At 60.2% G+C, this 27719-nt stretch overlaps 8 protein-coding genes across 8 annotated transcripts; 6 read left to right on the top strand and 2 right to left on the bottom strand.

Moving 5' to 3' along the window:
• Positions 1 to 2167: 2167 nt before the first annotated feature.
• EHS24_005223 (uncharacterized protein) lies at positions 2168 to 6508 on the top strand (the record flags this gene model as incomplete). The annotated part of the gene is made up of 10 exons (XM_028620755.1): positions 2168 to 3022; positions 3081 to 3463; positions 3527 to 3694; positions 3740 to 3828; positions 3868 to 4006; positions 4054 to 4660; positions 5581 to 5707; positions 5916 to 6144; positions 6288 to 6354; positions 6395 to 6508. 10 exons carry the CDS (start codon positions 2168 to 2170, stop codon positions 6506 to 6508), a joined length of 2778 nt encoding a protein of 925 aa, XP_028471971.1.
• Positions 6509 to 6833: 325 nt separating this feature from the next.
• Positions 6834 to 8574, bottom strand: EHS24_005222 (uncharacterized protein; the record flags this gene model as incomplete). Its single annotated transcript, XM_028620754.1, has 2 exons — positions 6834 to 8062; positions 8103 to 8574. The coding sequence occupies 2 exons, from the start codon at positions 8572 to 8574 to the stop codon at positions 6834 to 6836; spliced, it is 1701 nt and encodes a 566-aa protein (XP_028471970.1).
• Positions 8575 to 9327: 753 nt separating this feature from the next.
• EHS24_005221 (uncharacterized protein) lies at positions 9328 to 13611 on the top strand (the record flags this gene model as incomplete). The annotated part of the gene is made up of 8 exons (XM_028620753.1): positions 9328 to 9412; positions 9468 to 9499; positions 9554 to 9728; positions 9767 to 9993; positions 10037 to 10479; positions 10518 to 11916; positions 11959 to 12147; positions 12190 to 13611. 8 exons carry the CDS (start codon positions 9328 to 9330, stop codon positions 13609 to 13611), a joined length of 3972 nt encoding a protein of 1323 aa, XP_028471969.1.
• Positions 13612 to 15974: 2363 nt separating this feature from the next.
• On the top strand, positions 15975 to 18898 carry EHS24_005220 (uncharacterized protein; the record flags this gene model as incomplete). The annotated part of the gene is made up of 2 exons (XM_028620752.1): positions 15975 to 16864; positions 16915 to 18898. 2 exons carry the CDS (start codon positions 15975 to 15977, stop codon positions 18896 to 18898), a joined length of 2874 nt encoding a protein of 957 aa, XP_028471968.1.
• A 1348-nt stretch (positions 18899 to 20246) lies between these two features.
• On the top strand, positions 20247 to 20672 carry RPL34 (60S ribosomal protein L34; the record flags this gene model as incomplete). Its single annotated transcript, XM_028620751.1, has 2 exons — positions 20247 to 20363; positions 20445 to 20672. 2 exons carry the CDS (start codon positions 20247 to 20249, stop codon positions 20670 to 20672), a joined length of 345 nt encoding a protein of 114 aa, XP_028471967.1.
• Positions 20673 to 22120: 1448 nt separating this feature from the next.
• EHS24_005218 (uncharacterized protein) lies at positions 22121 to 24810 on the top strand (the record flags this gene model as incomplete). The annotated part of the gene is made up of 9 exons (XM_028620750.1): positions 22121 to 23442; positions 23531 to 23612; positions 23648 to 23663; positions 23725 to 23782; positions 23821 to 23862; positions 23903 to 24005; positions 24053 to 24187; positions 24228 to 24477; positions 24530 to 24810. 9 exons carry the CDS (start codon positions 22121 to 22123, stop codon positions 24808 to 24810), a joined length of 2289 nt encoding a protein of 762 aa, XP_028471966.1.
• A 352-nt stretch (positions 24811 to 25162) lies between these two features.
• On the bottom strand, positions 25163 to 26327 carry EHS24_005217 (uncharacterized protein; the record flags this gene model as incomplete). The annotated part of the gene is made up of 4 exons (XM_028620749.1): positions 25163 to 25554; positions 25600 to 26022; positions 26106 to 26172; positions 26241 to 26327. 4 exons carry the CDS (start codon positions 26325 to 26327, stop codon positions 25163 to 25165), a joined length of 969 nt encoding a protein of 322 aa, XP_028471965.1.
• A 193-nt stretch (positions 26328 to 26520) lies between these two features.
• EHS24_005216 (uncharacterized protein) lies at positions 26521 to 27577 on the top strand (the record flags this gene model as incomplete). The annotated part of the gene is made up of 5 exons (XM_028620748.1): positions 26521 to 26653; positions 26704 to 26711; positions 27054 to 27105; positions 27167 to 27233; positions 27547 to 27577. 5 exons carry the CDS (start codon positions 26521 to 26523, stop codon positions 27575 to 27577), a joined length of 291 nt encoding a protein of 96 aa, XP_028471964.1.
• Positions 27578 to 27719: the final 142 nt, after the last annotated feature.

The raw sequence follows: 27719 nt of genomic DNA, 5'->3' as shown, positions 1-27719 counted from the left end.
GATCCAGCACCGAGAGTCACATCCCACGCTCTAACTGCAGAGATCCAGAGATCCTTTCCACAGTCTCACGGGCCGGCAACATTTACGTCGTGCGTTTAGGTGGTGGCGTCGTGTGCCGCGGGCCAGCCGGTTTGCGTCCTGAACCCACCTGGCCACCTGAGCAGCATCTCCTGACCCCCCGCCCCGGCTGCGAGCTCTGAGGCTGAGTCTGGGTCTTGGTCTCTCTTGTTCTGTCTCTCGTCTGCATTTCGCACTCTCCCTTTGATCCCTTGCGGCCAGGTCCGCGTGGTCATCGTGCCTCCTCACCCAGTTTATGGCACAGAAGTCAACCACTCCTGCCGAGATATTCACACTCCTTCAGACCGATCAGAGCCCCCCTCGGCCACATTCACCGACCCACTGCACTGTTCACTGATCACTGAGCTCGGGGGAGGATCTCATTTCGGCGAGAGTCTTTTGACCAGTACCTCAACGACCAAATGCCGACAGCTTATAGCCTATAGCATATAGCCTAGCAATGAAACACTGGGCCAAGGCCCATGACCCATGGCACGACGCCTGCGGTTTTGCTGCGACGGTGGGCTGCAGCACAGTTAACCGTTGCGTGGCGGCTGTTGAGGTGTGTGCTCCACAAGGCGGTGCCGCCTCCCCCCTTTATCAATCAGGCGGCATGGCGGGAGGCGAAGGGAGCAGGTCTGCTTGATCCTTTTGCTGATGCCGGTTGGGCAAAGTTTGGGAAGGGTACGTACGTACGCTGGCTGGGTATTTTTGGTAGGCGAGAGCGAGCTAGCGATCACATGTGGATGGCCAGCTGCACGCGGCTGTAGGCTTTAGCTGTTAGCCAGCCAGCTAGGTTAATGCACAAGTGCTAGCATGGTGCCCAACGCAGGCTTCCAGGTCTCGTTCGTGGGCGCCCTTTTAGTGTGGCTTGCCCGTAGACGGGACGGTTGGCTTGAAAGCTGCAATTCAACTTGCAGAACATCCAGAACGTCCAGAACTTCCAGGATTCCTGGACCCGAGGGCTATTCCGGTGTATCCAAATAGTAAGCCACAGGCCAGAAGCCAGAGGCCAGAGATCCAGAGATCCAGAGAGCTGCTCCAGTGAACAGATGGAGAGAGTGGCAACGCGTGGCAACGCGTGGCTCGTCGCGTCTCGTCCTGTCCATGTCTTTCAATTCAAAGGCCAACATCTGCTGTTGCTTCCCGGGGGCCGACAGTCGTTTGACGGACCGAGCGTCCACTCTGTGGGACCTGTGCTTGGAATGCCCCCGACCATGCCCCTCTCGTCCCTCGTATCTGGGTTGCATGCGATGGAGCGAGTGACGGAATCGCCTTGATCCCGGTAATGACACGCCCTGGACACATGTGTGCGGTGAGCCGGCGGGGAGAGATCGGAATGTGGAGCAGCTGGTTGGTGAGCACGCAGTGTCCAAGGCAAAGGGCCCACACCGGGTGCAGGAAAGAGACACATTGACACAAACCGATCGAGACAGACAGACGTAACCGAATTGACTCAAGAAGGGGTGTGTACGGTGTGTCCTGTTGTTATGACAAGAATTAAGGATTGGGACGCAATTGAATCCCGAGTGATAACCGTCAAAGGGCAGCAGCACAAAATGTAATAATAACCCCCGCTATACCAGCTAATGCAGCTAAGGAAATGCGTCCGAGGATACTCCGACACACGGGGGCTTTTTACGGACACTCCCTCCCCATCTCCGCACACACACGCCCTATTACCTAATCAGCAGCCGACGCGCTACGCGTGAAATGGTCGGCCCCCCCATGTCAATCACGTGATCGCGGCGCGGGCCGTCTCTGTCTCTGCGCCATGGCTCTCGGATCGCTCGGCGCGTGCCGTTGCGGCCACACGCCGGCGCGCGGCGGGGGACACACATCCAACGATCAATGCGTGTTCCCAACGACTAATACACCTACATTTCACCTCCTTCTTCACCTCAGTCCAGTTGCGTGGGACGACGGCCATCACCTCGAGGGTCGCCACCACGCGTCTAGACATCTGTTCTTATTTTCTCCTGCTTCATCCGGCCCACTTGAGCTTCGGCTCTCCACAAAGCCACGTTCCACCCGCAGAGCTCGGACACCTAAGTTATAGCGTCCGGAGCGCTTCCCCACTCTCTTTACCCACACCTATATTTCGTCCCTCATGACCGCTGCTCGAGGCAACGGTATCGCGGCTTCATCGCCCAAGGCGACTACCAACGCTATCGTTCACCATGTCGACGACCTGTTCTCGCCCAACGCCTCGGTCACGAGCTCGGACACCCTGACAGCGACGGGCTTGGCACCATCTCCAGCGTTTGTCACTCCAAAGCCAGTGATGAAGCGACGGGCCTCGCGCGCGGCTCCTCCCCCGCCCATCCTCGTACAGACCTCGTCGCCGCCCAGGCCACAGCTCCCGTCCTTGCCCAGCTCTGCCAGCAGCCTGCAGACGCTGCTGGTCGACAATGAAGCCGGAGAGGAGAACGATAATGTTGGTGAGCTGGTCACGACTCCCAGCCGTCGTGGCTTCACAATGAACATTGAGCGGCCTACAACTCCACGAAGCGCAGAGGCCGTCGACGAACGTCCCGTGTCGCCCATGTCCCCATGGAGGAGCATGGACGCACCGGCAAGCGAGTCTACCTACGCGCCATACGTTCCTCCGACTCGCAAGCCAGGACAGCGTCCGCCATCGTGGCATCGTAACAGTCTCGAAGTGCCGAGCTTCAAGCTCCCGCCTCCTTCTCCTTCATCGCCCATGCACGACTCCAGCTTTGAGCCGACGCCATACCACGGCCTTCACGCGCGCAACCTGTCGGCCTATTTCCCCCAGCCTGGCGCTCCGCGAGCCCCTACCAGCCCCTCGTCCGAAGTGGCCGGCGAGAGCACGATTCCTGATGCCGACCGCAAGATCTACGGTGGCCCCCAGGACTGGCAGTTTGGGTCGCAGCCGCCTCCCGGTGCTGCCCAGTCGCTCGAGTCGACCCCAGGTCCCCGTGGCAAGCGACGTGGTCACCACGTAAGTGTGGAGGCGAATGCAGTTGGCGGGTGGTCTCTGTCTCTAACAACCGTCGCAGCACAAGCACTCTCTTTCCCACAACTTCTTCTCCTTCCTCGACCCCACCCAGACCGTCCCCAAGCCCGAGGACCCGGCCTCGCCAGTGGCAGTGTCGCCGGCCGACGCCACGCCCCAGCCTGTGCCCATGAACATTACCCAGTCGACAACCACCTTGTCACCGCTTCCGCCGAGCAAGCACGACCCGCAAGTCCAGCTTTTAATCTCGTTTGCCGTGGTCGAGGCTGTTCTGGGCGCGGGCCTGTGGGTCGAGGGCCAGATCAGTGGATGGCACTGTCTCGCCGGTGTTGGATACCTGGTCGTGTTCGACGCGATGGGCGTGGGAGTCAACCTTCTGGCCAGGTCGGACAACATGGGCTGGCGTAGTCTGCAAAAGCCTTTTGGGTGAGTAGCGCGCAGGAAACCTCGTTCTGTTTGGCTCAGATGCGCTGACACTGTGAATTTCAGATCCTCACGCATGACGTCGCTGTGGTGTTTTACCCAGTCGCTCTTCCTCATGTTCGCGGCAGTGTATATTGCCAAGGAGGCGCTCGAGCAGGTCGTGCTTGGCGCCGGCGCACACGAGCACGGCGTCGGGACGCACAGCCACGGCGAGGTCGTCCCCGGCGAGGAGAGGTGAGTCACAGCTTTTGAGTGGCCTGGGTGAAAGCTGACATCCAGACCGTTCCCGCGCCTGTTTCTCGCGCTCGCGTCGGCCGCCACATTCTTCTCCGGTGCCCTGTTGGCCAACCATAGCCGACTCGTTGATGGTGAGAGGAAGGTACAGCGCAACATCCGCTAACCCACAGCCACGGGCCCCATCTTCCTTCCTCCGTGGTGGACCTCGAGGTCGTTTGTCCAGGCGAACAAGTTCCTTGCCAACCCGTACACCATCACTGTTGCGGGAACTTGTGCTGTCCTGCTCGTCGCTGGCCTCATTGTGCCAAGGTACGTGCCTGCTGGCAAGTGCATCATTGTACTGACAGCCGCCACAGTTCCTCTCTGCAGAGCCTCGACTCTGTCGTCTCGCTCCTGCTCACCCTTCTGACCTCTGCGCTCGCGTGGCCGCCCACCGCTGCGTTTGCCCAGATCCTTCTCCAGACTGCGCCACCTGCAGCGTCGGCGCAGATGAAGGATCTGCGCCGTGCGCTTCGCGATGTCGCAGACGACCGCCGCGTGCTGGGGCTCGGGACGTTCCGCTGCTGGGCCGTCAACGCCGGCAAGCCCGCTCCCGACAGCGTGCGCGTCCCGTCGGCACCCAACTCGCGCCGCGGGTCGGTCAGCACCACGTCCCCCTCCGTCTCGGCGTTTATGCAGAACGGCGCGTCCAGCGCCGACCTCAACGCCTTGGGTCTGGCGTTTGAACGCCTGAACGGCGGAGGCGGAGGCGGGGCCAAGCCCCTGTCCAAGGCCAACGGCAGCTCCAATGGCAGCGCGGCGGCGCCGGCGTTTCTGGCCCAGGTGCCACTTGTGGTGACGCTCGTCGTGCATGTGCACCCGGAAACGACTGACCGGGACGTCATGGACGTGACCCGTCTGTCGTGGTCCAAGTTGACGCATGCCGTCAACGGGCGCGCGGGCACTGCCGGCGGCGAGGGCGAGGTGAGCGTGCAGGTGCGTCGTGGGTGGGACGGCGCAGACTGAGCGGGGAGAGGGAGAGAGAGACAGAGAGAGAGAGAGAGAGAGAGATGGTGATTTATAGAAGAGGCGGACTGCCGGCCGTCCAGAGGCCGGTCAGCAATCTTGATAGTTTTTATATGCGAGACAGTTACATGGAGCGTCTCCAACTGGCCTCTGGCCTCTGGACAACACGAGATCAGCGATCAGCGATCAGAATATCAGAATGCTCAGAGATCAGAGAGCAGAGATAATGGGTACATGGGGTGTTGTTATTCCGGAACGATCTACGGTTTGCCGGGTTTTGTATACGGGGGATTTGGCGCCACTGATGTCAGCGGGGGGTGTGAGTACGGGAGCAAAAATGAGGGGGAGGGAGACACAATGGGAGGGCCTGGGCTGTGTGGGCGGGCGATACAGTGGCTTGGCTGTACGGTGCGGTCTGCATCTGGGCCGTGCTCTCTGTCTCGCTCGCTTTCGGCTCCACACTCTCTCTGTCATCCATCAATCTCTCGCCAGTCACATCGGACCACACCTCAACCTCCAACCTCCAACACCCCCTTCGCTCGCTCCCTCGCTCTCTCACTCCGCTCCATCACTCCCCATCGCTGTATCTTTCTCCCTCTGTCTCTACCGCCTTCACAACTCGCCCCTGCATACACCTTCTCCCACCACCACCACTCCCACTCTTCCCACCCCCTCGCGTGACTAAGTAACACCATCAAACCATGGTACGTCTTGAGCCAGCTGCAGAGCCTTCTTCCCTCCTTCCTCCCTCCTCCTTGTTCCTTTGACCCACGCACAATGGACACGGCGTCGTCACGTCCATGCCCACGTACCAACCAACCTAACTTCTGCGGCACGCCACCCATCGCACTGCGCGCAATACTGACGCGCCCTCACAGTCGACAGCAGCCAAAAGGAGACTGATTCGCGACTTTAAGCGTCTCGCGACAGAGGCGCCCGAGGGCATCTCGGGTTCACCTTGCCAGGACAACATCATGGTGTGGAACGCTGTCATCTTTGGTCCTCGTGAGTCCTTTTGTGGTTCGGACGCGCCCCCGCCCCCGCCCCCGCCCCGTGTGACGCTGGGGGGAAGGGGCATTGAATGGGTGGCCGGACACTAGGTGCCACTCAGATGCCAAGCGGTACGCAGCGGTCATTGCTTTGCTTCGCCGGCGCCGCGCCACCTTCTCGCGCATCTCACAACTGATTGCTGAATGCTGACCTCGTTGTGCAGCCGACACACCGTTCGAGGACGGCTCGTTCCGCCTCACCCTCACCTTTACCGACGCGTACCCGAACAAGCCCCCTACAGTGCGCTTTGTGTCGCGCATGTTCCATCCCAACATCTACAACAACGGTGAACTGTGTCTCGACATTCTCCAGAACCGCTGGTCGCCTACATACGACGTGGCCGCCATCCTCACGTCTGTCCAGAGTCTCCTGAACGATCCAAACCCCAGCAGGTGAGCCTTTACCCCGCGTGTGTCGGTCGGTGTAACGGCCAACCCCGTTGCACCGCCGGTCCCCTCCCCTCCCCTCCTGGCCCCGGACCCCTCGACACAACGCACCGCCCTTGTTGTGCGCGGCCGCTGACGTCGCACCCCAGTCCCGCAAACGTCGAAGCTGCTACGCTGTTCAAGGACAACAAGCAGGAGTACGAGCGCCGTGTCAAGGTAAGCTGGTAATCGCGTCCACTGCAGCTGACAACGTCAGGTTACAGTCGAGCAGTCGTGGGTCGACGACGAGGACCTCCAGCGCGAGGCCAACTCATCACCCGCCGACGGCGACGGCTCCCTCGCACGGCCCGCCGCGCCCGCCCCGGCCTAAGTTCAGTTAGCACACCCCGGTGTCCTACTCTGCATCTAGGCGTCTAGGCATCGACATTACCCCCTCCCTCCCACCCACCCACCCTCCCTCCCTCCCTCCCTGCATATTGTCACTTGCTGTACCAGTACTGGCCAATCGAGCACTGCATTGAGCCCTTATCCCCAGTCATGCATCGCTATAGCTCTGTATATAACCAAGAGGAGGGGACCAGACTGACGGACCGACGTCTGAGACCAAGCAACCACACGGTGCATCGGCATGGACCACGTGTCTGTCTATACAGGGTGTTTGTTTACAGTATGGCTACAACAGTCACAGGAGACACTCACGCCACCATCAAGACCTCGCTGCGATGAGAGACGAGCGCGAGGCGGACGCGCTTGAAGGGCTGGTACTCCACCTTGGGTCTTGCATCGTTGCCGCCCGCATCCTCATCCTCACTGCCCGTCCGCCGAGGCGCTGCAACGACCTCGCCCGCACCGTCCAGCCTCACCTGCCACCAATGCAACCACCACCTGACCTTGAGCGCCTTACTCGCCTCGCAGTAGATGCGCACGTGGTCACCACACTCGACAATGGCCGGTACGCTGCCACTCGTCCCGGGCGGGAGACACTGGTGTCCCCGCAAGGCTGGCGGCGGCGGCAGGCCCGTGAGGAACGGGCTCGGCCACGGCCCACACGTCCGCAAAGACAGCTGGCCGTACCGGTGGTGCGGGTCGTTGTATGTCGGCTCAAAGTGGTCGTGGACGAAGGCGCGGAGCAGCGCCGGAGTCCAGCGCAGCGGGGCGGGGCGGGTGTCGGTGCCCGTGTCGATGGGCATGTTGGTGGCGGTAAAGATGCCGCGTGAGGCCCACGAGGAGGCTGTGGGGTCGACGACGATGTCTTCCAGGCCCGGAACGACGACGGGCCCATGGACGGGGATGATCCAGTACACAAACGAGCCCGAGTGCTTCATGTAGTATGCCGGGTCTGGGTGGAACGGGTGCTGGATGGTGGAGAGAATGTCGGAGAGGTTGCGTGGCAGCTGGTATTCGGACGGTGCGGGCCGACGCCGGTCGGGTTTGGGTCTGCGGCTGTCCAGCCGGTAAGGGAGGTGGGAGGTGTGGTAGCCGTACCCGTCGCCGTTGCTGATCTCGGCTCGCCACCAGGACCACCGAGCCGGGTAGTCGAGTGTGGGACGTTGAGTGGTGTCCAGTGCGTGTCTTGGTGTTGCTGGTGTTGCTGCTGCTGCTGGTGCTGCTGCGACAGGCCGAGGCAGAGGAGACGGGCCGGCACGCCGCTTGCCTTTGGCTCTCGAGTTCGCCTTCTCCTTTGCCCCACCCTCGACCTCGGGCCACGACCCAGCCTCTTGCCACGCGCACTCAAAGTTCTCCACAAAGTCCATCGCCGAGTCGAGATCGACCTCCTCCATCGCCTCAGGCGACCAGGGAAGCATCTCATCCCCAATCATCGGTGTCTGGTGAGGGTCCGGATGAGGGGGTAGTGGCGAGAGCTCGTGGATTCTTGGAGGTCGCTGGGGGGGCAAGTACTTGTAAGGGTGCCGTGGGAGGTGGCCTGGGTCGTCAGCTAATGCCGGGGTCGTAAGGTAGCTTACAGAGGCAAGGGTGTGCCAAACCCACAGCACGCCACATCGCGTCGCGACTGCTCTCTCCCGCTCCATGTCTATCGCCTGCGCCAATTTGTTTGCCATTGTTCTTGTCCGTGCCACTGGGACAGCCCACCATGCCTCGGATGCGGCTCTTGCGAATGGGTAGACGGGCAACAGGCCCTCGCGCGGCCGCGTCCGAGATCATCTCCGACCCGCCGAGGTACGCATTGGAATATTGCTGTGGGGTTGGGTCATGTCCAAGTGGGAGGGCCAGCGAGACGTCAAACCGCGAGGGTAGCGGGGCAGTGGATAATGTGGACGGGGCATCGAGCGACGCGGCGCCGGCGGCGTCTCTGTCGCTGGTGGTCGCGTGCCAGTGTGGATCGAGCGCGGGGGCGAGCAAGGTGGCGGGCTGACGCGGTCCAGCGCGAGACGAGTGTGCTGGTGCGCGCACACCGAGACGCGTCCCACCAGGCATCGGCGCGACGTGGTGGCGATGGTGAGATGGGTCGGTGGGGTCTTGATGGGCCCAGGACGCGAAATGTTGTGACAACAAGATTCGAGATCCAGGGGTGAAATCCAGTTACGTCACGGTACTAAATCGCCGCTGCTGCTGGTAATGCACAATAACGTCTCCGGCGCTCAGTGGTACTTACACTGCTCGTCCGTCTATGACACAGAGCAAGGGAACAAGAGGTTCCTAGTGGAGCGCACCTTCTCGAGATATAGTCCGTGGCAAATGTGTTCTTTGCATGCGGCCCCGGACCGTGTGCTATTGCACGGCAGTGGCTGCCGTTTTGTTGGTGCCTTCGCACCAAGCAAGCCACAACAACAAACCTGTGTGCGAGCCGTCCAAAGCCTATATCGCTATATCCCTCTGCGTCCTGACCGTTGAGCCACACTTCCCGTCAAATTGTATCTTGCGGTGAATGGCGCTTGTCACCCATTTGTGTTGGGACTGTGCTATGCTTTGTTACAGCAGTGCCGCAAGACGACAAGGCCACAAACCAGGCCATCTCGCGCGCCACACACAAACAAAACATGTTTACGTAACAGCATATCGCGTCAGCTGCACGCGTCAACCGGGGCGGGAGTATTTTCCACTCGCAAGGGTCCAACCTTCCCTCTGTTGCTGCCTTCCCTCTCCCTCCCCATTCCTCCCGCGTGTGGTCGATTTGTTATTGACATCGGCCCCCCTCCCACCACATCTCTTCCTTCCACCCCATCCACCATGTCCTTGCCAACAACCCCACCAAGGGAGAACAGGAGAGGAACACGCACGCGCAAGCGTGTGGAGCGATACGAACCAACACAAGGTATGGCGTTGCCGGTGGCAACCACGCAAACAACTACTGACGCGCTCGGCAACAGGCAAGACGCGCTCGGAGGACAACAGCGACGCAGTGCGTGTACCCCTCCTCCATCTACAGTCTAGAGTCGCGCATACTAACGCTCAGTCTGGCACCGAGACCGATGATGACCCTACGCCGCGTAAGAGCAAGCAAGCCGCGTCACGCAAGGCCGCCGGCACTGCCGCTACCACCAGGCGAAAGAAACAAGTGTCCAAGCCTGCTCCTCCAGCAACCGTTCCCGAGCCTGTTGAAGGGTTCAAGACTGACTCACCATTCTTCAGTAAGCTAAAGTCCTAGCAGCTTCAGCTGACGAGCCAGATGCACTCCTCCAGCCGGATGTCGCACTCCAGCCTCTTGCCGAGGACTGGGTTCACACCTACCAGGGATCCGCCGGTGATGCGGACGCGGAGAAGGCGGCTGTCCATGAGCTTGTGCTCTTCTTCGTGCGCGCCTCCGGTTTGAACGCCGACGTCGACGAAGACGAGGCCATGGACCAGGACGGCGTCAACGACACTGTGGAGCGTATCCAGGACGAGAGCGTCAAGGTAGGTGATGGCCGCGGGCGCACCATGTCGCTGACAGAGACAGACCAATGCCGCAACGTATCCACTCACTTCGCGAACAAAGAACCTGCGCGTGTTCAAGGCCAACCTTACAACAATCGTGTCCCAGCTCGTCGCGACGCTCTACCTCACCCCGCACCTCTTTGACGACGCGACCACCACCAAGCACTCGCTCCCCCTCATGCCCCTCCTCCTCGCCTGGCTCCTCCAGATGAGCGTGTCCCCCCTGCGCCCCATCCGTCACACCGGCACCTTTATCACCCTCAAGATGACCACGGCGCTCTGCGAGGCGGCCGCTACAGCTAGCAACGAGCTCAGCATCAAGCAACGTCAGAAGGAGGCAGAGGTCAAGAAGGGCGGCTCGGGCGCGGCTGCCAAGAAGCGCGTCAAGGAGGCAGAGGCAAAGGTCAAGGAGGCCCATGCTCGCAAGACTGTCCTCGAAGAGTACATGCAAGAGGTCTTTGACACGTAGGTGAATCCTTCATTGCATCGTCTAACCCACACAGCATGTTTGTCCACCGTGTACGCGACGCCGACTCGGCGATCCGCAGTGACTGCATCCGCGAACTCGGCGTTTGGGTCAAAAAGTACCCAGAAATGTACCTCCAAAGCCAGTTCTTCAGCTACTTTGTCCGCGGCACCAACGACCCCGACCACAGTGCCCGTCTCGAGACCGTCAAGGCTCTCTCAGGCATCTTCTCCAACGCCGCCTCGGCCACCAACGCCAGCTCGTTCAGTTTGCGTCTCGCTCCGCGCCTGATCCAAATGGCCGCCCTCGACGTCGAGACTTCGATCCGCACCAACGCCATCACTGTCATCACCCAGATTGACAAGACTGGCGCCCTTGAGGACGACGAGGACGAGGAGCAGCGCTCTACCGTGTCGCGCCTCATCTTTGACGAGGAGCCACGCATCCGCAAGGCCACTGCACCATTTGTCAAGGGACTGTGGGAGGAGCGCGCCGACAAGCTCAAGAGCGAGTTTGGTGCCCTCCGTGACGGAAAGAAGAAGCGCGCCGCCAAGGTCAAGGACGCCGACCTCGACCAGCGCTTTGAGTGGAAGGCCCTTGCCCAGCTTCTTGTCGAGACTGCCGAGTCGCTCGAGAAGGAGAAGGCGTCCGACGAGGCTAGCTCGTCCAAGCAGCCCGATGCCGTCACGACCGATACTAGCTCGAGCATTACTACCCGTGCCGCTGCTGCTGCCGACGCACTCTACCAGCACATGGAGTTGCTTCAGGACTGGCACGCGCTTGTCGACTACCTCCTCCTCGACCACTCGACCTCCGAGACTGACTCCTGGCTCCTCACTGAGCAGGAAGAGGACTTTATGCTTGAGATGCTCATCACCTGCATCAAGCGCGAGGACGATGACGAAGAGGAGGAGAAGAGCAAGGCGCTCATGAAGGTTATCCCCCGTCTGTTCGCGAAGCACCATGCCGAGGTCAGCCGCATTGTCGGCGTCCTCTCGATCCCCGAACACATGAACTTGGGACTGTACCTCGACATGCGCAAGACCTCTGCGTACGAGTCACTGTGGGACGACGTCACCAAACAGTTCCTTCAGCACACCGAACCTGCAGTTCTCTCGGCTGCCATCCAAGCTATCAACACGTTGAATAGCACCGAGTCCATGGCGGCTACAAACTCTCAAAAGCTCGCCGAGCTTGAGGACGCCCTCTTTGCTACACTGCGTGACGCTGTCAATGGCGAGGACGTTCCCGCCATGGTCATTTCCGAGGACCAGATTGGCAGCATTGAGGCTATCCTTCTCCGTATCACCCTTCTCGCTCGCAGCCGTGACATTGTTGCTGCTATGGAGGACGTCGAGGGCGGCCAAAGCAGTGGCTGGACCATCGTCGCGGCCTTTGCGGGCCGAGGTGGTCTGGGCTATAAGGAGGAGGCAAAGGTGAGTGTACTATTTTCTTGTCCTTGTTACTGACCCCGTCAGCTCGTCGAGCACGCGCTGCAGATTGTCTTCCTCCATGTCGCATGGCTGTTCAGGCGCTTCACCGAGGCCGACATTGAGGATGAGGCCAAGGTCGCCGAGCTCAAGGCGCGCCGTGACGAGGCACGCGACATTTTTGAGACATTTGGCCTGCCTGACCGTAGCAACGCGGCCGAGACCGTCCGCCGGCAGGTGAGTTTACATGTACCTATGGAACCCAAACTGACATTCCAGGCATTCATCGCGTTCATCAACCTCCACGTTCTCTTCTCCAACCGAGGCGAAAAGGCCCAGCCGGCCGCCAAGGCTGCTGGTCTGGAAATGGCCACTGACAAGCAGCACAAGCTTGGCGGTGCCTTCCAGGCAGCTGTTGAGCGCTACGCGTCCGACATCGAGGAAGACTCGAATGAAGACCAGGGGCAGGAGATGAGCCTTGCCGCTACCCAGCGCGAGGTTGTCTTCCTTCAACTCGTGTCCGTCTTTGTCGGTGCCATCCGCTGCGGTGTTCTCGACGTCGAGCAAGCCCGCGAGCCTCTGGCTCATTACGGCCGCTTTGAGCTTACCTACGACATTGTCGTCAAAAAGCTGGTGGACGTTCTCCGCGACGAGGGTATTTACAACCGCGACGCCACTACTGTCCAGCACGTCATTGGCCAGGCTCTCCAGAACTCGTTCACCATGTTCCTCGAGAAGGACGAAAAGGACGAGTCAGACGCCCCCGTTGCCCTCGCCCGTTTGGCAGCGAGTGCGTTTGTCGTGCACGGCACGCACTTTACTGTGCTCAAGCAAATCCACCCCGACGATGTTTACGACCTCCACGTTGGTGCGATTGACTGGTTGTTCAAGCAGGTGCGCGTGTTGGTCAAGCAGCAGCTTGCCAAGGACAATGCGACTGCCAAGCAGCAGGTAGCCAAGAAGCGCGGCCAGCTGTTCCACTTTTTCCGTCCCCTCGCTCTCCTGCTTGGCCCCATCACCGGTCGCGATGCCCTGCGTATCCGCTCGCACCTCGAGAAGACTATCGACGACAGCGGCGTTGCAGAGACCCAGGCTCGCAACTCGTCTGCGTACAAGGCATACGAGAAGCGCCTCGTGGCCGTCGCCGGCAAGGACTCGGAGCTAAAGGTCGCTGCTCGCAAGTCGCCACCTGCCAAGGCTAGCAAGGCCGCCAAGAGCGCCGAGGTTATCGAGGACAGCGACGGGGAGGATGCCCAAGAGGAGCAAGCCCACGACGAGGGTGCACAAGAAGAGGACGCCCAAGAAGAGGACGCCGAGGTCGACGAGATCCAGGACCCCGATGATGAGGAGGACGGCGACAGGACGGTTGTTCTGGAGAACGGAGCCGAGGCGAACGGAGACGACGCAGACGATATCGAGGAGGAGAATGGCCACACCGAGGCCGAAGAGATCGAATCAGCAGCAGCAGACAGCGACGAGCCTATGACCAACGCCGACGACGATGAGCCTGTGGCGGTGACCAACGGAAACAAGAGGACACTTCCCGAAGACGACGACGACGAGTTGCCAGACGTCAACCTCGGATCCCAGGTGGACATGGACGTCGAGATTGACCTCGCGTTCAACTCGTCACCCGGACGTGAGCGCAGCGAGTCGCTCGAACCCAACGCCAAGCGCCGAAAGACGGTCACAAAGTACTAGGCGGTTGCGAGGCTGCGTTTGGCGTTTTGCGTTTTATCATATTTTTTTTCGGGAATCGTTGTGCGTTTGTGCTCTCTCATGTAGTTGCGGCCGCTGTTGCGCCGCCCCCCATCCTCCCATCCCCCCATGTATGAAACATCCGAGTCTGAATCGCTTGCTTGCAGTCAGTCCATTGGAGTTGAGCGTTACAGCGCGGGACAGAGACGTGACAAGCAGTGGTTCAAAGGTATTCGGCCGAGAAGGGAGGGAGGGAGGGTGACTGGTTTCTTTTTGGTGGCATGCCGCAACCGTCGTTCCAGGCACACAATATGGTAAACAAAACTCTAGGGCTGGAGTCACAAAGAGGTCGTGCCATCTTGTGTCTCTGACCGGTGGGTTGTATGGGAAGGTGGTGCCCGGCAACCTGCACCTCCAGTTCGGCGATGACCGACACGGATAAGGAGCAGTTGGTCCTCCCGCTAGCTGCTAGCCTGTTAAGAGATGCGCCCAGCCCGCTGCGTCGTCTGTGCCTTTTGCCTCGTCGCCCGCAAACGTGCACACACATTCATGCGTAAAAGTACACGCAGACCATCGCCCCATGCTCGACGCTGTCGACCTTCTGGCGCGCGTTTCAGCCCCAAACAACTGCAGCAAGTGTGTCGTTCGAAAGTCGGGGGTGGGCCTCCTGAAGGCCTGAAACGTGCTCTGGCGCAGGCAGAACGGGCAACACGATGCTGGCTGGTGGTTTTCGTGGCCGGTGGGTGGGTGGCCGTGCAGTGGCGCGGCCTGCATTGGGCTGGGGCCGCCGCCACTTTCGACTCGACACACCTTCTAGCACGTCGCTCAGACAAGCTAGGACGGTGATCAGATCTGGCCCCCGTGTGGGTGTGGGCGCTCGATGGGATCGATGGATCAAGGCTGGTGCAGTGCTGCGCGGGGTAAGAGGTGGACCACATGTACACTGTGTTTCTGTATTTCGCTCCCCCCCCCTCCTCCAGATCTCTGGATCTCTGGATCTCTTGGCGCTCGGTACACAGTACAAAACTGGCATTCATTGAACTGGAGCGGAAAAGCGCAGGCGTGCATGCCTGGGGCGGGTGTGGCCGACAGCAAGTGACGACTATGGCTCTGACTCATGTAAATGGCGGAACAACAGCGGTCGCTATTCATGACAGAGTGACAACATGTCATGTGCTTCATGTGCATGCAAGCTGCAAGGGGGTCTGTACGGGTGTGTCTCAGTTTTGAGTATGTGGTGAAGCGAAGGCTGGAGTGCGTGACATGGACGACTGAGCTCTGCGCATGGTGGTGATGGGTGCATGTCGTCGAGAGCATCGAGTCTGCCCTCGAGCTCGACGTGGCCGGCCATTCCGTAGCCGATGCTCTGGGCACTTGAAGTATTGTGCGACCCTTAGTCGATTACCCACCCACATGAAAAGCACTTTCCTTAGCACACACTCTCGGGCCCCGGCATGTCAATGTGGCCGCTCGCTGGAGTCGCTAGAGTTGCTTTGGAGTTGCTGGCTGTGTGCGTTCTGTTGTGCCATAACGGAAGTGCGTGCCTGCTGGTGTCTCGAATGTCTCGTCAGATGGCCACATGGATCCATGTTAAGCGCGCCATATCAGCCCCGGCATTCAGGTTCCCCACTGGGCCACTGTCTCCCCTTGTGCGCTGTCCCCGGCGCGGCGGCTGGCAAGCCGAGACCTCACAGGGCGAGGGCAGGGGTGTGCATATGAAGATACGCGGGCAGGGAGAGAGAGCATTGCAATTGAGGAAAAACGGCGAGAGCAAGCGTAGTCGTAAGGGAGAGACGGAGGGGGAGAGACAACAAACAAACCAAAACCAAAACCCAAAACCGCCTGGCCTGCCTGGGTGTGAGCGGTGCGTCTGTGCGACCTTTGTCAGTTCTTTTGGTGTGGATCCCACAGTCACCGTATCTCAATCACAGCACAAACCACATACACACATCCACTCCTCGCTTTGCTCAAGTCGTCCACTCCTCTCCTCTCGTTCACCTTTGACAAACACCACTCCTTCACCGCCTGCTCTCGGTAGCCCCCCATGGCCTAAACCCCTCGCTCTCCCTCAATGAGGGAGATGCACCCATGTTATCCCTCCGTCCACCACCGCCGCCGATATCCACCAACACCTGACCCTTGTCGCCTGTCCTTGACCACACCCAACGACACATCTCTCGTCCCAACAAAGATCACCCGTCTTCTCGCCGGCCGCACTTGTCTCCAAGAGCCAACGATCTCTTCCCTCTGCCCTCCTTATTCCACTCCTCTGCGCCTCCGAAACACTACCCACTCTCTTTCTGTTTAACCCACCGACCCATCCCCTCCTCTCCATCCACACCCTCCTCACTTGATACCCACGCAACATGCCCGTGGGTTACATCAAGTCACCGCCGGGCACACCACGCATGTCGTTGGACGGCGTTGGCCATGAAATCTTCGCCGAGCCACCGTCAGCCTGGAACCAAGCGGGCCCGTCTCGCAGTCGCTCAAACTCTGTCATCTCCAGAAGAGCCTCGCTTTCTCGAGTGTCTATCGATGGGACAGTCGCCAACGCCTATGAGCCACCTTCCGCTTGGACAGGCCCGTCTCGCAGTCGCCCGGTCTCACAAGCCTCACATCGAGCTGCCTCACGGGCGTCTGTCGGCGCCTCCATGAGCACACACGATACACACAGCACAAGCGCCACCGGTTCCTCGTCTATTGGCATGGGTCGCCCCGGAAGCGTCTCGTCGCCGCGCAAGTCTATGGGCAGCAATCCCCGGCGCCGAAGTTCAATCATTTATGGGCCAGCTCGTGCACCCAGTCGAACTGACAGCGTCAAGACGACGTCGACCACGGCGGCCTTGGCCTCTGCAACTGGGCTGCATTTCAACCCAGGCATCACGGGAGTCGGCATGGGTCGCCGACCACTGACCCCGAGCAGCGCCGACAATGTGACGCCGTACAACTTTCTGTACAACCACTCGCGCGAGTTTGCCCACTTGCACGCCGACGGAGACGAGGACAAGAGCGCCGAGGAGCTTCTACGCTCTCAGCGCAACGTCATCGAGGAAGTACGTCTGGGGCGCTTGGCACACTATGTCTCGACGAGCCACAAGATCCGCGCCCTCGAGAAGCAGCGCCGTACAGAGTCGCGCGCCTCCTCGAGGTTGTCGACGGGCTCCCTTGCCTTGTCACGAACGTCTACGGTCGAGTCTGGCTTGCGCCGTCTGAGTCTGTCGCCACCCTCGCGAGACGGCACCCCTGACGTCCGGTAAGTTCCAAGCTACATGTCAGATTGCAAACCGCTGACCCAGACTGCAGGCCGTTATCGCTGTCCATGTCGCCCACACGGACAGGACATGCAACCTTGCGGCGCATGTCCGACCCACCCGCTCATCTGGCAAGTCCACAATCTCTTGACGTCGAGTCTCTGCCTCGCTCGTCGCTCTCTGTCGACACCATTGCGACCGAAGAGATTGAACTGGGAATTAACCAGCGCCTCGGCATCCCGTTCCAACCTTCCGCACCTCCATCTCTCGAACTCGCGCCCTCTACGCCGGGCCGTTCCACCCCCACATTCGGTGCGAGCCCTTCATCCTCGCAGCACTCTCTCCCCCTCTCGCCAGCTGCGGGCACGACAATCCCGCATTCGGACAGCCTCGATGTTGCCATTCGTCCCGTCTCGTCTTCGTCGTTCACCTCTCCGCCTTCGACATACAGCATTTCGTCAACCTTCTCGGGCGATTCATACGACCTTGCCCAGTCTCGGTACTATGACGCCAAGTTTAAGCGCGAGGAAGAGAGCTCCAGTGACAGTGAGCGTCGCAAGACTCGTCACCGCCGTGTCCTTGTTCTGGCCGAGACTATGCGTCTGCTCGACGGCAGCTCGTCTCGTGCCAGCCAGTACATTGAGGACGACACGGCCCACCTTGGCTTCCTTGCTGCGCTCGGCGGCAACGTCAGCATTGGTGGCAGTCGCAGTGACGACACCCGTGGCCACCGCCGTCGCCGTACCCTCCTGGCTGATGGCCCTAATCCCATTACCGAGGGGCCCGAGACGCCGGAACGCCGCCAGGCATCGTCACTGGACATGTCGCCCCAGCGCCACAAGCTCATCCGCAAGGACATGTTCCGCGTCATGGCTACCGAGCAGCCAAACGTGATCCGTCACTCGGACAGCTCGATGGAGTCTGTGGACTCTACCCTCATTGCTGCCGGCGCCGCACTCATGGACAACAAACCCTGGTTGACAAAGTATCCCAAGGCTGCTCGACGCGATGGCAGTTCCGCCCAGTCGGATGCCGCGTCGCAGCGCACCTCTGTTGGCCGTCGCTCCGTCACCACCGACTTTGATGGCCAGTTTGTGGCCACGTCGGCATGGCACAACGGCGCTACCGACGGTGTGGACCTGCCTACTCGGGACTGGCCGGGTTTTGGCTTTGGGGAGGAGGAGGGCCTCGAGAGCGACCCAGCTCCCAGGCAGAAGACGACCTCGAGGGTCTCATTCGAGCACGTCGGCACGGTAGTGATTCAGCCACCGCCGGCCAAGGACTCGAAGAAGACTCGCAGGACAACGTACAGCGTCCGCCTCTGGTCGCGTACTTCTCAGTCGACCCGCTCGACTCCATCCTCCCAGACCCCGGGTACTCACCCGGGCAGGGACAGGGGCTTTTGGAAGTCCTTGGGAGTTTCTTCTGCCCACTGGAGACAGAGTAGCAGAGCGACGACACATGCCTCCTCCTCCCCGTATGCCGCCCCGCCGGCCGACTTGCCAGACCTCTCGTTCGAGTCGTCGCCGTCCAACTTTTCACAAGGCATGCCAGTGTCCCCGGCCACGAACAATGGCGCCTACCTCGAAGACGTTACAGAGCTCGAGGCCCCCCTCCCGGTACCCGACTTCGTCATGGACCTCGACACGACTTCCCCTCTCTCCACCCCAAACCACTCGCCACCTGCTTCCCCGTCTCCTCAGCAAAAGTTTATGCCACCCTTGATGGAGGAGCCCGACCAAGACTTTATCGCTGGCATCGACACTGCGTTTGAGGCTGCGTTTGCGCAGCACGTGGCGGCCCATGTCGCCGCGAACGGCGGGCGCCCCACGACCCCGTTTGACGCCTACGGCGGCGCCACCAAGCCAGCGACAACGCCGCTGCGCGCCGCGTCGCGTCTGTCGTACCGTGCCACATCGCGCATGTCCCACCGTCTCAGCCGTCTCAGCAAGTCGGGTGGCACCAAGCTCGACAAGTCAAAGGCCAAGGTCAAGAAGGGCCTGGCTTGGTGCGCGCGTCTCCTCAAAGTGGAGTAAACGCAGAGAATCAGAGCCACACACCCCGGACAATCAAACACGCTCATTTAACGACCAACCTACTACTACCTACTACACACGCTTAATCCATCCAAACCTGTTCTTCATCGCGATACCAGGCCGAGACCCCATCACGGGGCGTGCAGGCCATGGGGCCGCAAGTGCTGCCCACCCACGCGCGCCTTCACTTCCCCCCCCCCCCCTTCCCGGGACCTGCATATTGAATCGCCCTTTTACACGTTTTCTTGAGGGAGCTGCTCCTGCTCCTGCCTGTTCACTGTTCACTTTTACGCTTGCTCGTTGATGCCTTTTTCTTCGCCGTTTAGTTTTATAAACACTTTTCTATCTCATCTCCTTTTCTTTTGTACGCCAGCGGCACTAGGATTAGCCAGCATGTATTTTGCGTATTTGGCCAAGGAAGCGATGTGGGCGGGTGGAGCTGCACGCGTCGACTTTGGATGAAGGACGGATGGTCAGGAGGCACGAGGATTGGTGCACCCCACGTTCCCCAAGCTACGTCCAACAGTCCTAGACAAGCACATGGCGGTATACAGTCCTCAGCAGTGGAGATTGATTGAATAGATCAAAGGATGCAAGGAAATGTAGTCGGCTGACGACCCACTGGCCACTGGACTACTGTTGCCCGCTGAATCATACCAAGATGGTGCGCTGGTGCTGGAGCGAGCAAAGCACCAAAGGCTTGTTGTCAACAACAACACGGTTGCCTGCCGTTTCGCAATCGCAATGCGCGGCGTTAAGAACCAAATCCGTGTCAGGGTCACATACTTCCGCATATGCCAGGCTCATTCCCACTGAGCCAACCGCCGGGAATGCCACACGGAGATAACGCCGCTGGCGGTTTCGCCAGGTCGCCGCCCTGGGTGTCCGTTCTGGATGTCTTGACGGCTGGGTGCCCATTCAACCGTCAAGCTAACCGTCAAGTGAGTAGGCCGACGACCCCCTGCCTGCACCCCCGCACCAGCCTGTACCGCGACCGACGACGACGACGACGACGACCGCCAGCACACACGCACCGACGACGACGACGACCGAGCGAAGGAACGGAGGGGGAGGATGGAGAGGGGCGGTGGTGGTGTCAACTTTCAACATTTGAAGGTTTTGACAGGGCCGCCCAACCACCTGGAGAGAGCGCGGCGAGGAGAGAGTGCGCAGCGAGGGGAGACGGTGTGGTCGTGGTCGTGCTCTGCGTGCTGTGTCGGTCGTGCGGTCGTCCTTCAAGATTTCGCGGTTCCAGGTTTTGGCTGGTCCTGGGTGGTCACAAAATGCAGCGCAGGGCGGAGCGAACTTTCGACATTGCACCCAACCCACCATTGCTAACCCCTCCAGAATGGCCCAGCGTGTCACTCTCCGCAAGCGCCAGCCCTACAACACCTCCTCCAACCGCAGGAGGGTCGTGAAGACCCCCGGTGGCAAGCTCGTGGTCCACCACATCAAGAAGCTTGCTGTGCGTAGATTCTCTCTTGGAGCATGAGGATTCCTCCTCCTCGCCCGCTCGCGAGACATTCTTTGCTGACGTCCTCTCCAGTCGGCCCCCAAGTGCGGTGACTGCGGTGAGGCCCTCGCCGGTGTCCCCACCCTCCGCCCCCGCCAGTACGCCACCCTCTCGAAGCGCCAGAAGTCGGTCTCGCGCGCCTACGGCGGCTCGGTCTGCGCCGGCTGCGTTCGCCAGCGCATCACCCGCGCTTTCCTTATCGAGGAGGCCACCATCGTCAAGCGCGTCCTCAAGGCCAAGGCCGCCGCCTCGAAGAAGTAAATTGCCCTTCTTCGTTCATTTGAAGGAGCGTAGTTGAGGTCACTTTGGGCGACCGGATTCGCATCGGGCGATGTATTGATTCCCTCACGCGTATAACATGCAAACAGGAGAGTCGCACCCATACCCACCCATGGCTCGTGTTCCAGATGTGTTGGGTGCACCCGCGAGATCACTGACCCCCGCCGTCTCTTCCTCTCCTCTCTCCCTCTCTCCATCTCCTCTCTCCATCTCCTCTCTCCATCTCCTTCTTCCCGCTCTTGTCTCTCCCTCTCTCGTCTCTCCCTCCTCCCTCCCTCCCCTCCCAAACACACACACACACACACCGCTACCCAAATAGACAGTGCCACCTTTTCCTTCAATGAAAAGTTAGGCGATCCGGTCAGCGAATATCATACCTTTTCCATACACCACATTTAGAACTTGCTTGCCCTTCCCTTCAATGCTGCCAGCTACGGCTGGGAGGCGCTATTAGCTCACTGCTGCCTCCTTTTGAGGGGCGGTGGGCAGCGTGGGTCGTGGGCTAGGAGGTGTCATATTGGTGTAACATTCCAATCCCTTCTCGCGTAGTGTTTTGCCTTGTCTTTTTTGGTTTCGTACACGCGATGAAGCTTGCACATGTCCTGGATCCAACCACCTGTTGCATTGCCAGCAGATACACACTCTTACAAACGTCAACTGTGCGGGTATTCGGTGCGAGTATACGAGATGGAGATGCATGCGCAGGGTATAGGCACCCGTGCGGGCGAGGAAGAGGAGCCTGCGCACAGGCGGACAAGTGTGGCACTTTCAGGCGAACATTCTGCGCCCCTCTGCTCTTGTGCTGTCACACATACCGAGGAAGGCTGGACAGAACGAGGACGGATCAGCGCTCCTCTCTATCTCCAGTCGGTGCACGGCCAGAGACCCCAGGCCATCCCAGTAGCGGTGATGTGTGTGGACGCACACAGATCGGGTGATGGAGAAATGTTTTCTTTTTTTCGATCAATTCCGCCCGTCAGTCACCCCCCTCTTGGCCTCTTGCCTTCTGCCTCTGCCATCCCTCCTTGCTCTTCCGGTGTTTGTAGCAGTGATCGTCGCTGTGTAGATGCACACGTCACCGTTTCAGCGCTGTCCCCCAGGCAGGGCCAGCAGAGCCAGCAGCATTCCGGCCACCGCGACTGCCTTCATCAACCCATCGCTTTTCCCCGTCACCCCACCATCTTCCCTTTTCATCTGTCTTCCTCCGTTGCCTTCCCTCTCTGCCTGCATACAGTCATCTCACTGCATCAGTGACCATCTTCCCTCGTCTGTCTTCCCTCCGTTGTCTTCCTCCATCTCCTTCTCCATCTCTCATTACACCAACTAGAATCACCACCAGCAGTTTCTGCCCGCTCTCCCTCCTCCTTCCGCAAGCGTCAACAAACAAACCCCCCGGCTGCAAGATCCGCACCCAAGGGCCTCCTCCCCCAATGAACATTGACCATCCCTTCCCCGCAAACTCACTCGAGGACCCGTTCATCGTCTACAACACAGACGGTGACACTGATCACCTCTTGCCCTCTTCCCACCCCACCTCCCACCAACCTTTTACCCCCGACAGCGAGCAATCCTTCTCCCAATCCTTCTCCCACTCTAGCGGCTCGAGCACCGTCAGCTCGGATAGCTCGTACAGCCCGCCTTACTCGGCCTTCTCCCAGCTCGCCATCGCATCGTACTCTCTCCCTCGCCACCCTAGGTCCCCCTCGCCACTGCCTCCTCGACGCTACAGCGTGCAGACCGAGCTTCGGCCACATCACGAGGTCGACGAGCACTGGCTTCCACACCTTGCATACCTCCCAGCCTTCTCATCAAACCCACCTTCGGCTCAGATCTCTCCTCCCCATCAGACGCCAATCAGCAACACGTGGTGGGACCCAAACACACCTCGGCTGAGTTTCGACCAAGTGACCCACTCGACTGCATCGTTGCTCGAGGCCGCTGTTGCCACTGCGCCCGAGTACGCTCCGTCCGACACCGTCTCGCGCGCTCCCTCCACTCCCCAGCGTGTCCCATACGCTCTTGACGCTCTGGAGATTCCTACTCCTCCGTACTCTTCGAGCTACATCGTCCCCAGGCGCATCAGTCACAAGTTCCGTGACGAGCTCGCCTTTTCGTGCCCTCCCACGCCCGACAACAACGAGCAGCCCACCCTTCCCTGGTCGCTGCAAGAGCACCTCGAGCACGCCCCGGGTACTCGTGTTCCATACACAGCGTCCACCGACGACGACGATCCGTTTGACGGCTCGATCCCTTCCTCGCCAGTTGCCACCGTCTACCCTTTTGCGGTTGACGAGTACACTATTCCGTACCCTGAGCGCCACCGCAACACGTTGGCCGTGCAGGACGCGTACTCGGACGACAGCGACAGCAGTGACGAAGAGAACGAGATCGCAATCCCCCATCTGCCCGAATCACCCCAGACACTCCGCGCCCGGGCCTTGTCACCGCCCATGGACGCCCCCTCGCCCCACCGTTCCCAGTGTGCGACCTCGCCGCACGGATCCGCCACTTATGCCCGGCCTCGCGGATGGCCACTTTCAACCTCCACTTTCCCCGCATCGACCCGCCCGTCTTCGCCACAGGTTGACCCCGCGCTCATCAACTCACAACAGCCGCCTTCCCTCCAAGTCACCGTCGCGCACATGTCGCATGCCGACGACCCAGAAGACGACGGCGAGACCGTCCACTCGCCCGGTGCCGGATCCTCGACATCTGGCGCGCACAAGCGCAACTTCAAGACAGCCCTGTGGGAGTGAGTCGAGTTGACTGGACTGCTGGGTTGTTTACCACGCCTTCCCTCCCCGTCCACCCTTCCGGGTGATTCATGCTCACATCACTAGGGCCATCAACAACCCAGACTTTGAAAAGCTCATCCGCTGGGACAAGGATGGACTCGCCGGCGTCATCCCAGACAAGAAGAAGGTGAGCCATGCTAGCAGAGTGCGCTGACGACCCAGTTTGAGAGCAGTAGGGGTGGGTTTGAGACGGATGCGGGCGGGGAAGGTTCCCAGCAACCGTGCTAATCATTCATCAGCGATGAGGGCCATCACCGACGCCCGCGACTTTGGTGGTTTTGCGCGCCAGCTCAACATGTGAGTGCTAACCCCATGGTGCATGGCTAACCCATCAGGTGGAACTTCACGCGCGGCAGGCACCCCGACCTGGGTATCAAGTGAGGTCCTTCACCAGAGTTGCTGCTAACCTCCATCCAGCTCCGTCCGCTTCACCCATGACGATTTCCAGCGCGGCAGGGAGGACCTTCTCGACGACATGGTCCGCAAGGGCGAGAACAAGATGTCGCGTCCTTCTAAAGGGGTGAGTTGGCTGGGCCCGTGTTGATCGATAGCTGACACCAGACCCAGAAGACGAACCAGAAGCCAGTCAAGAAGGTCAAGGAAGTCAACAAGGTTCACAAGCCCAAGAATCCCAATGCTCGTCACTCAACGCGTCTCAACGTCCGCCCCAACTACGAGGAGACGGATGACGACAACGTCGATGTGAGTGACATGCGCTGGCCTGTTTCCTAACCCCCTAAAGGACCCCTCGTCGGATGATTCGACCCCCGTCGCGTCGCCAGCGCGTGCCCGCCCCAGCGCTAGCGCGGGACCATCAAGGCCTGCCGCCAAGAAGATGAAGCTGACCACGGGTGCGCGTGCCATCACCGTCCTCAAGTCCCTCAAGACCCAAAACGACGCGCTCGAGCAGGAGAACGCCTTGCTCCGCTCGCATGTTGTCGAGAAGAACGCTCTGCAGCACGAGGTCTCCGAGTTACGCGAGCGCATGCGTGGTATGTACTTTCAACGCATGGGTGGAGAAAGTGGGTACTTGCCGGACTGTAGCCAACGCTAACCCACCAGGCTCTACTTCTGCACCCACTGGTATCCGCGGTCTCTCCCCTCCTCCCATGGTCGTCGCTGTGCCCGGCCGCTTCAAGCGCGTGTACGAGTTCACCCCGGAGCCGCCCACGGGCGAGATTATCGGTCTCGGCCAGTGGCCCGAGTCGGAGATGCGTTCCACCTCGATCAAGGCAGGCGCTTCCTCCAAGTCTGCCAAGGGCAAGGCGCCTGCCACGGCCTCGCCTAGTAACAAGCCTCCACGCAGCAAGCGACCTCGTGTCTGAACTGTGTGTGTGCTCCCAAGATCTTTGTATATTTCCGGTACTGCCGGCACCCCCCCATCTCAAATGCGCGTTTTGTTCTTCGCTCGACAGCGTTCCCCCAAACATCATTTGTCGTCATCTCCCTACGACCATAACGACCAAAGTACGAGAGACCCCGTCACTTTCGAGAGGTGTAGCATAGCAGGTAGAGACGGGTCCCCCATATGTCATGTAGTTGAGAGAGAACAGTCACCCCCGTCCCCGTCCCCCCCTCTCCCTCGAGAAACATTCCCCTTTCCCCTCGTAACGGGCACCTCGTAACGGGCCATCTGAAAGAAGAAATCCATGCAAACGTGTGACTGTTATTACGCGTCTATACAAAGTCATACAACGGGCCATCGATGCCAAAGTCGGACTCGGGGAGTGCAGCGACGGGGCCCATGATCTTCTCGGTGGGGAACACGCCGAGGCAAGTGGCGCCGCACCTGTCCTTCTCATCGGGGTCGGGACGCTGGTCCTCGGTCTCGACGAGCGTCCAGCGCGGGAACGGGGTGGGTTCGCCGTTCTCGTCCGTGGTGCCCGGCGGCGCTGGGCGCTGGTGCACCGAGAGGATGATACCGTCGGCAGCGAGGCCGCCGACCTGCGCGGGCTCGTCACACGCAAAGAACGAAACGACGGTGCCAGTCGCTGTGCCGGGGACGAGGGCCACTTCGGGGAGCTCGTCGCCGCTCAGGCGGGTGAGGAGGAGGAAACGCGTAAAGTTGTCTGTTGTGCTGGGTCAGCCGGGGGGCTAGGTTCAGAAACACCCACCCTTGACTCCCTGCGTGCCGGCGTGCAGGAGGTCGAGCTTGTCGCGGTTCTGCTCGTACGCGGCCTTGGAGCAGATGGCGGCTCCCTTGGCCCCGTCCTCGTCCTCGAGGATACTCTGCACCGCGCCCGCCGTGCTGGGCCACGACACACGCTTGGCATGGGGCAGGAACTCGTCCAAAAAGGCCTTGCTCTGTCCCAGCGCCTGCTCGTGGCTCCGCACAAACTCGACTTGGGCGAGCGTTGTGCCCCGCCGAGCGACGAGCTGGTGCTCGATGCGCAAGGCCGTGTCGGCAACGGCGCGCGGGTGGGTTTTGGTACCGGGAGTGAGAGGTGTGAGGAGGCTGTCCACCGTGTCGAGGACGGCGCCGTGGAGAGTGTTCTCGAGCGGGAGGACGAGGAAGTCGGCCGGGTGGGTGTAGATGGCTGTCCATGTTAGTGTGTTGCGGCGGATGGCGGTGCGCTCGAGGCAGCGGCCGAGCTGAGCTTTGCAGGTAGAAGACACTCACAAGGGATGGTCGGAACAGGAACTAGGTTGAGGTCGCCGCCAAGACGAATGTTGAAGCGACTGGCCGCCTGTCGGTCAGCTTGGCTCACCTCTGGCTGGGCTTGGGCTCCAGCAGGAGAGGATAGCGGTCACTCACCTGCTCGCCATATGTACCCGCTGGGCCTAGATATGCAATGGACCTTGTGGCGCGCTTGGTCGCGCTCTGGACCGTTGCTGCCGCCATGCTCGCGATCCTGGATGTGGTGTGCATGAACACGAGTTTGTGGATATTGACATGGCATGTAATCACGCCTCTCACTCCTTTCAGACTCGGCAAGCTCGCCCGCCCGGCCCGCCCAGCGAACCAGGACGCGGGGCCCACCTAATCCCACGTGGTGCGGAGTTACAACTCCGTGCGTGTCCCACCAAGTGCCACAATGCGGCCTGACCCCGTCGAAAACGCCGCGCCAAACGCCGGCTGGAGCCGTGGCTGCTGGGGTGTGGGTGTGGGCGACGGATGGCTGAGAGCAAAGCTGTCTCGCCGTCGCCTCCTCCTCATCCAACAACTAGGTGAGCACCCACCCCTACGTCCCCAGCACCGTCAACTGACTCGTTACCAGCAAAATGGGTAAGGTCCACGGCTCTCTCGCGCGCGCCGGTAAGGTCAAGTCGCAGGTAAATATCAAGTTCTCCGAGAATCTCGCACGGGCGCGTCAAAAGGAATGGAGGAGGAGGAAGGACAGGAGGGGAAGATCTGGGCCGGATGGACGGGCGACGGGCGTGGTCTTGATGGCCTCGAGCGTGCGTGCGGCGTGCTGTTCTGCAGTGCGCGCGCCTGCAAGCTCGGTGTCCCGTTTCCCAGAAATCAGGTGGCGACAAGTCTTGGAGGGATGGAGATGGACGATGGACGACGACGTGCCCCTGCGAGCTTTGGCATCCTGGTGGCGACACACGCTTACGCCTCCTCTAGTGCCCCAAGGTCGAGAAGCAGGAGAAGAAGAAGACCCCCAAGGGCCGTGCCAGTGAGTAGAGCGCGCGCAATGCGGACGGCACACCACAGCGCTGGTCTGACAATGTCTCCAGAGAAGCGTGCTCAGTACACCCGCCGCTTCGTCAACGTCACCCTCACCCCCGGCGGCAAGCGTTCGATGTGAGTATTCCTTCCGTTTCCTCTCCCCCCCACCATTCGACATCCTCTATCTCTTTCGCCATGGCACAATTCGCGTGCGCACACTTTCCGAGTGCTTGCACATTTCTCCATCGCCCTCCCATCCATTGTGATGATACCATGAAATCAAGCATAGTTCAATCAGAATTATCATGATCGATACAATTCCATCAACGTCTTTCGCTCCTATCTGAATTCCCACACCTCGTCTACCCCTTCCATTTCGCAATCCATCTCTCTCACGTTTTTGCTTGTCGTGAGAAAACGAAACCATGGGCTGACCATTTTCCTACAGGAACCAGCAGCCTGCCGGCAAGTCGGGATAAACATCCCACTCCAACCACCACGACATATTTTGGACGCGATGGACGGACGCCCGTAGACGGCTTGTACGCATCAGATGGAGCCTCTAACTGCATCAATGGTTGCATAGTGTTTTCCCTTGCCAGAGAGAGCATTTGTGCAGGA

The sequence above is a fragment of the Apiotrichum porosum genome (genome assembly GCF_003942205.1).
Source record: "Apiotrichum porosum strain DSM 27194 chromosome Unknown scaffold_20, whole genome shotgun sequence".
Lineage (NCBI taxonomy): Eukaryota > Fungi > Basidiomycota > Tremellomycetes > Trichosporonales > Trichosporonaceae > Apiotrichum > Apiotrichum porosum.
This window is presented reverse-complemented; position numbering and strand designations above follow the sequence as displayed.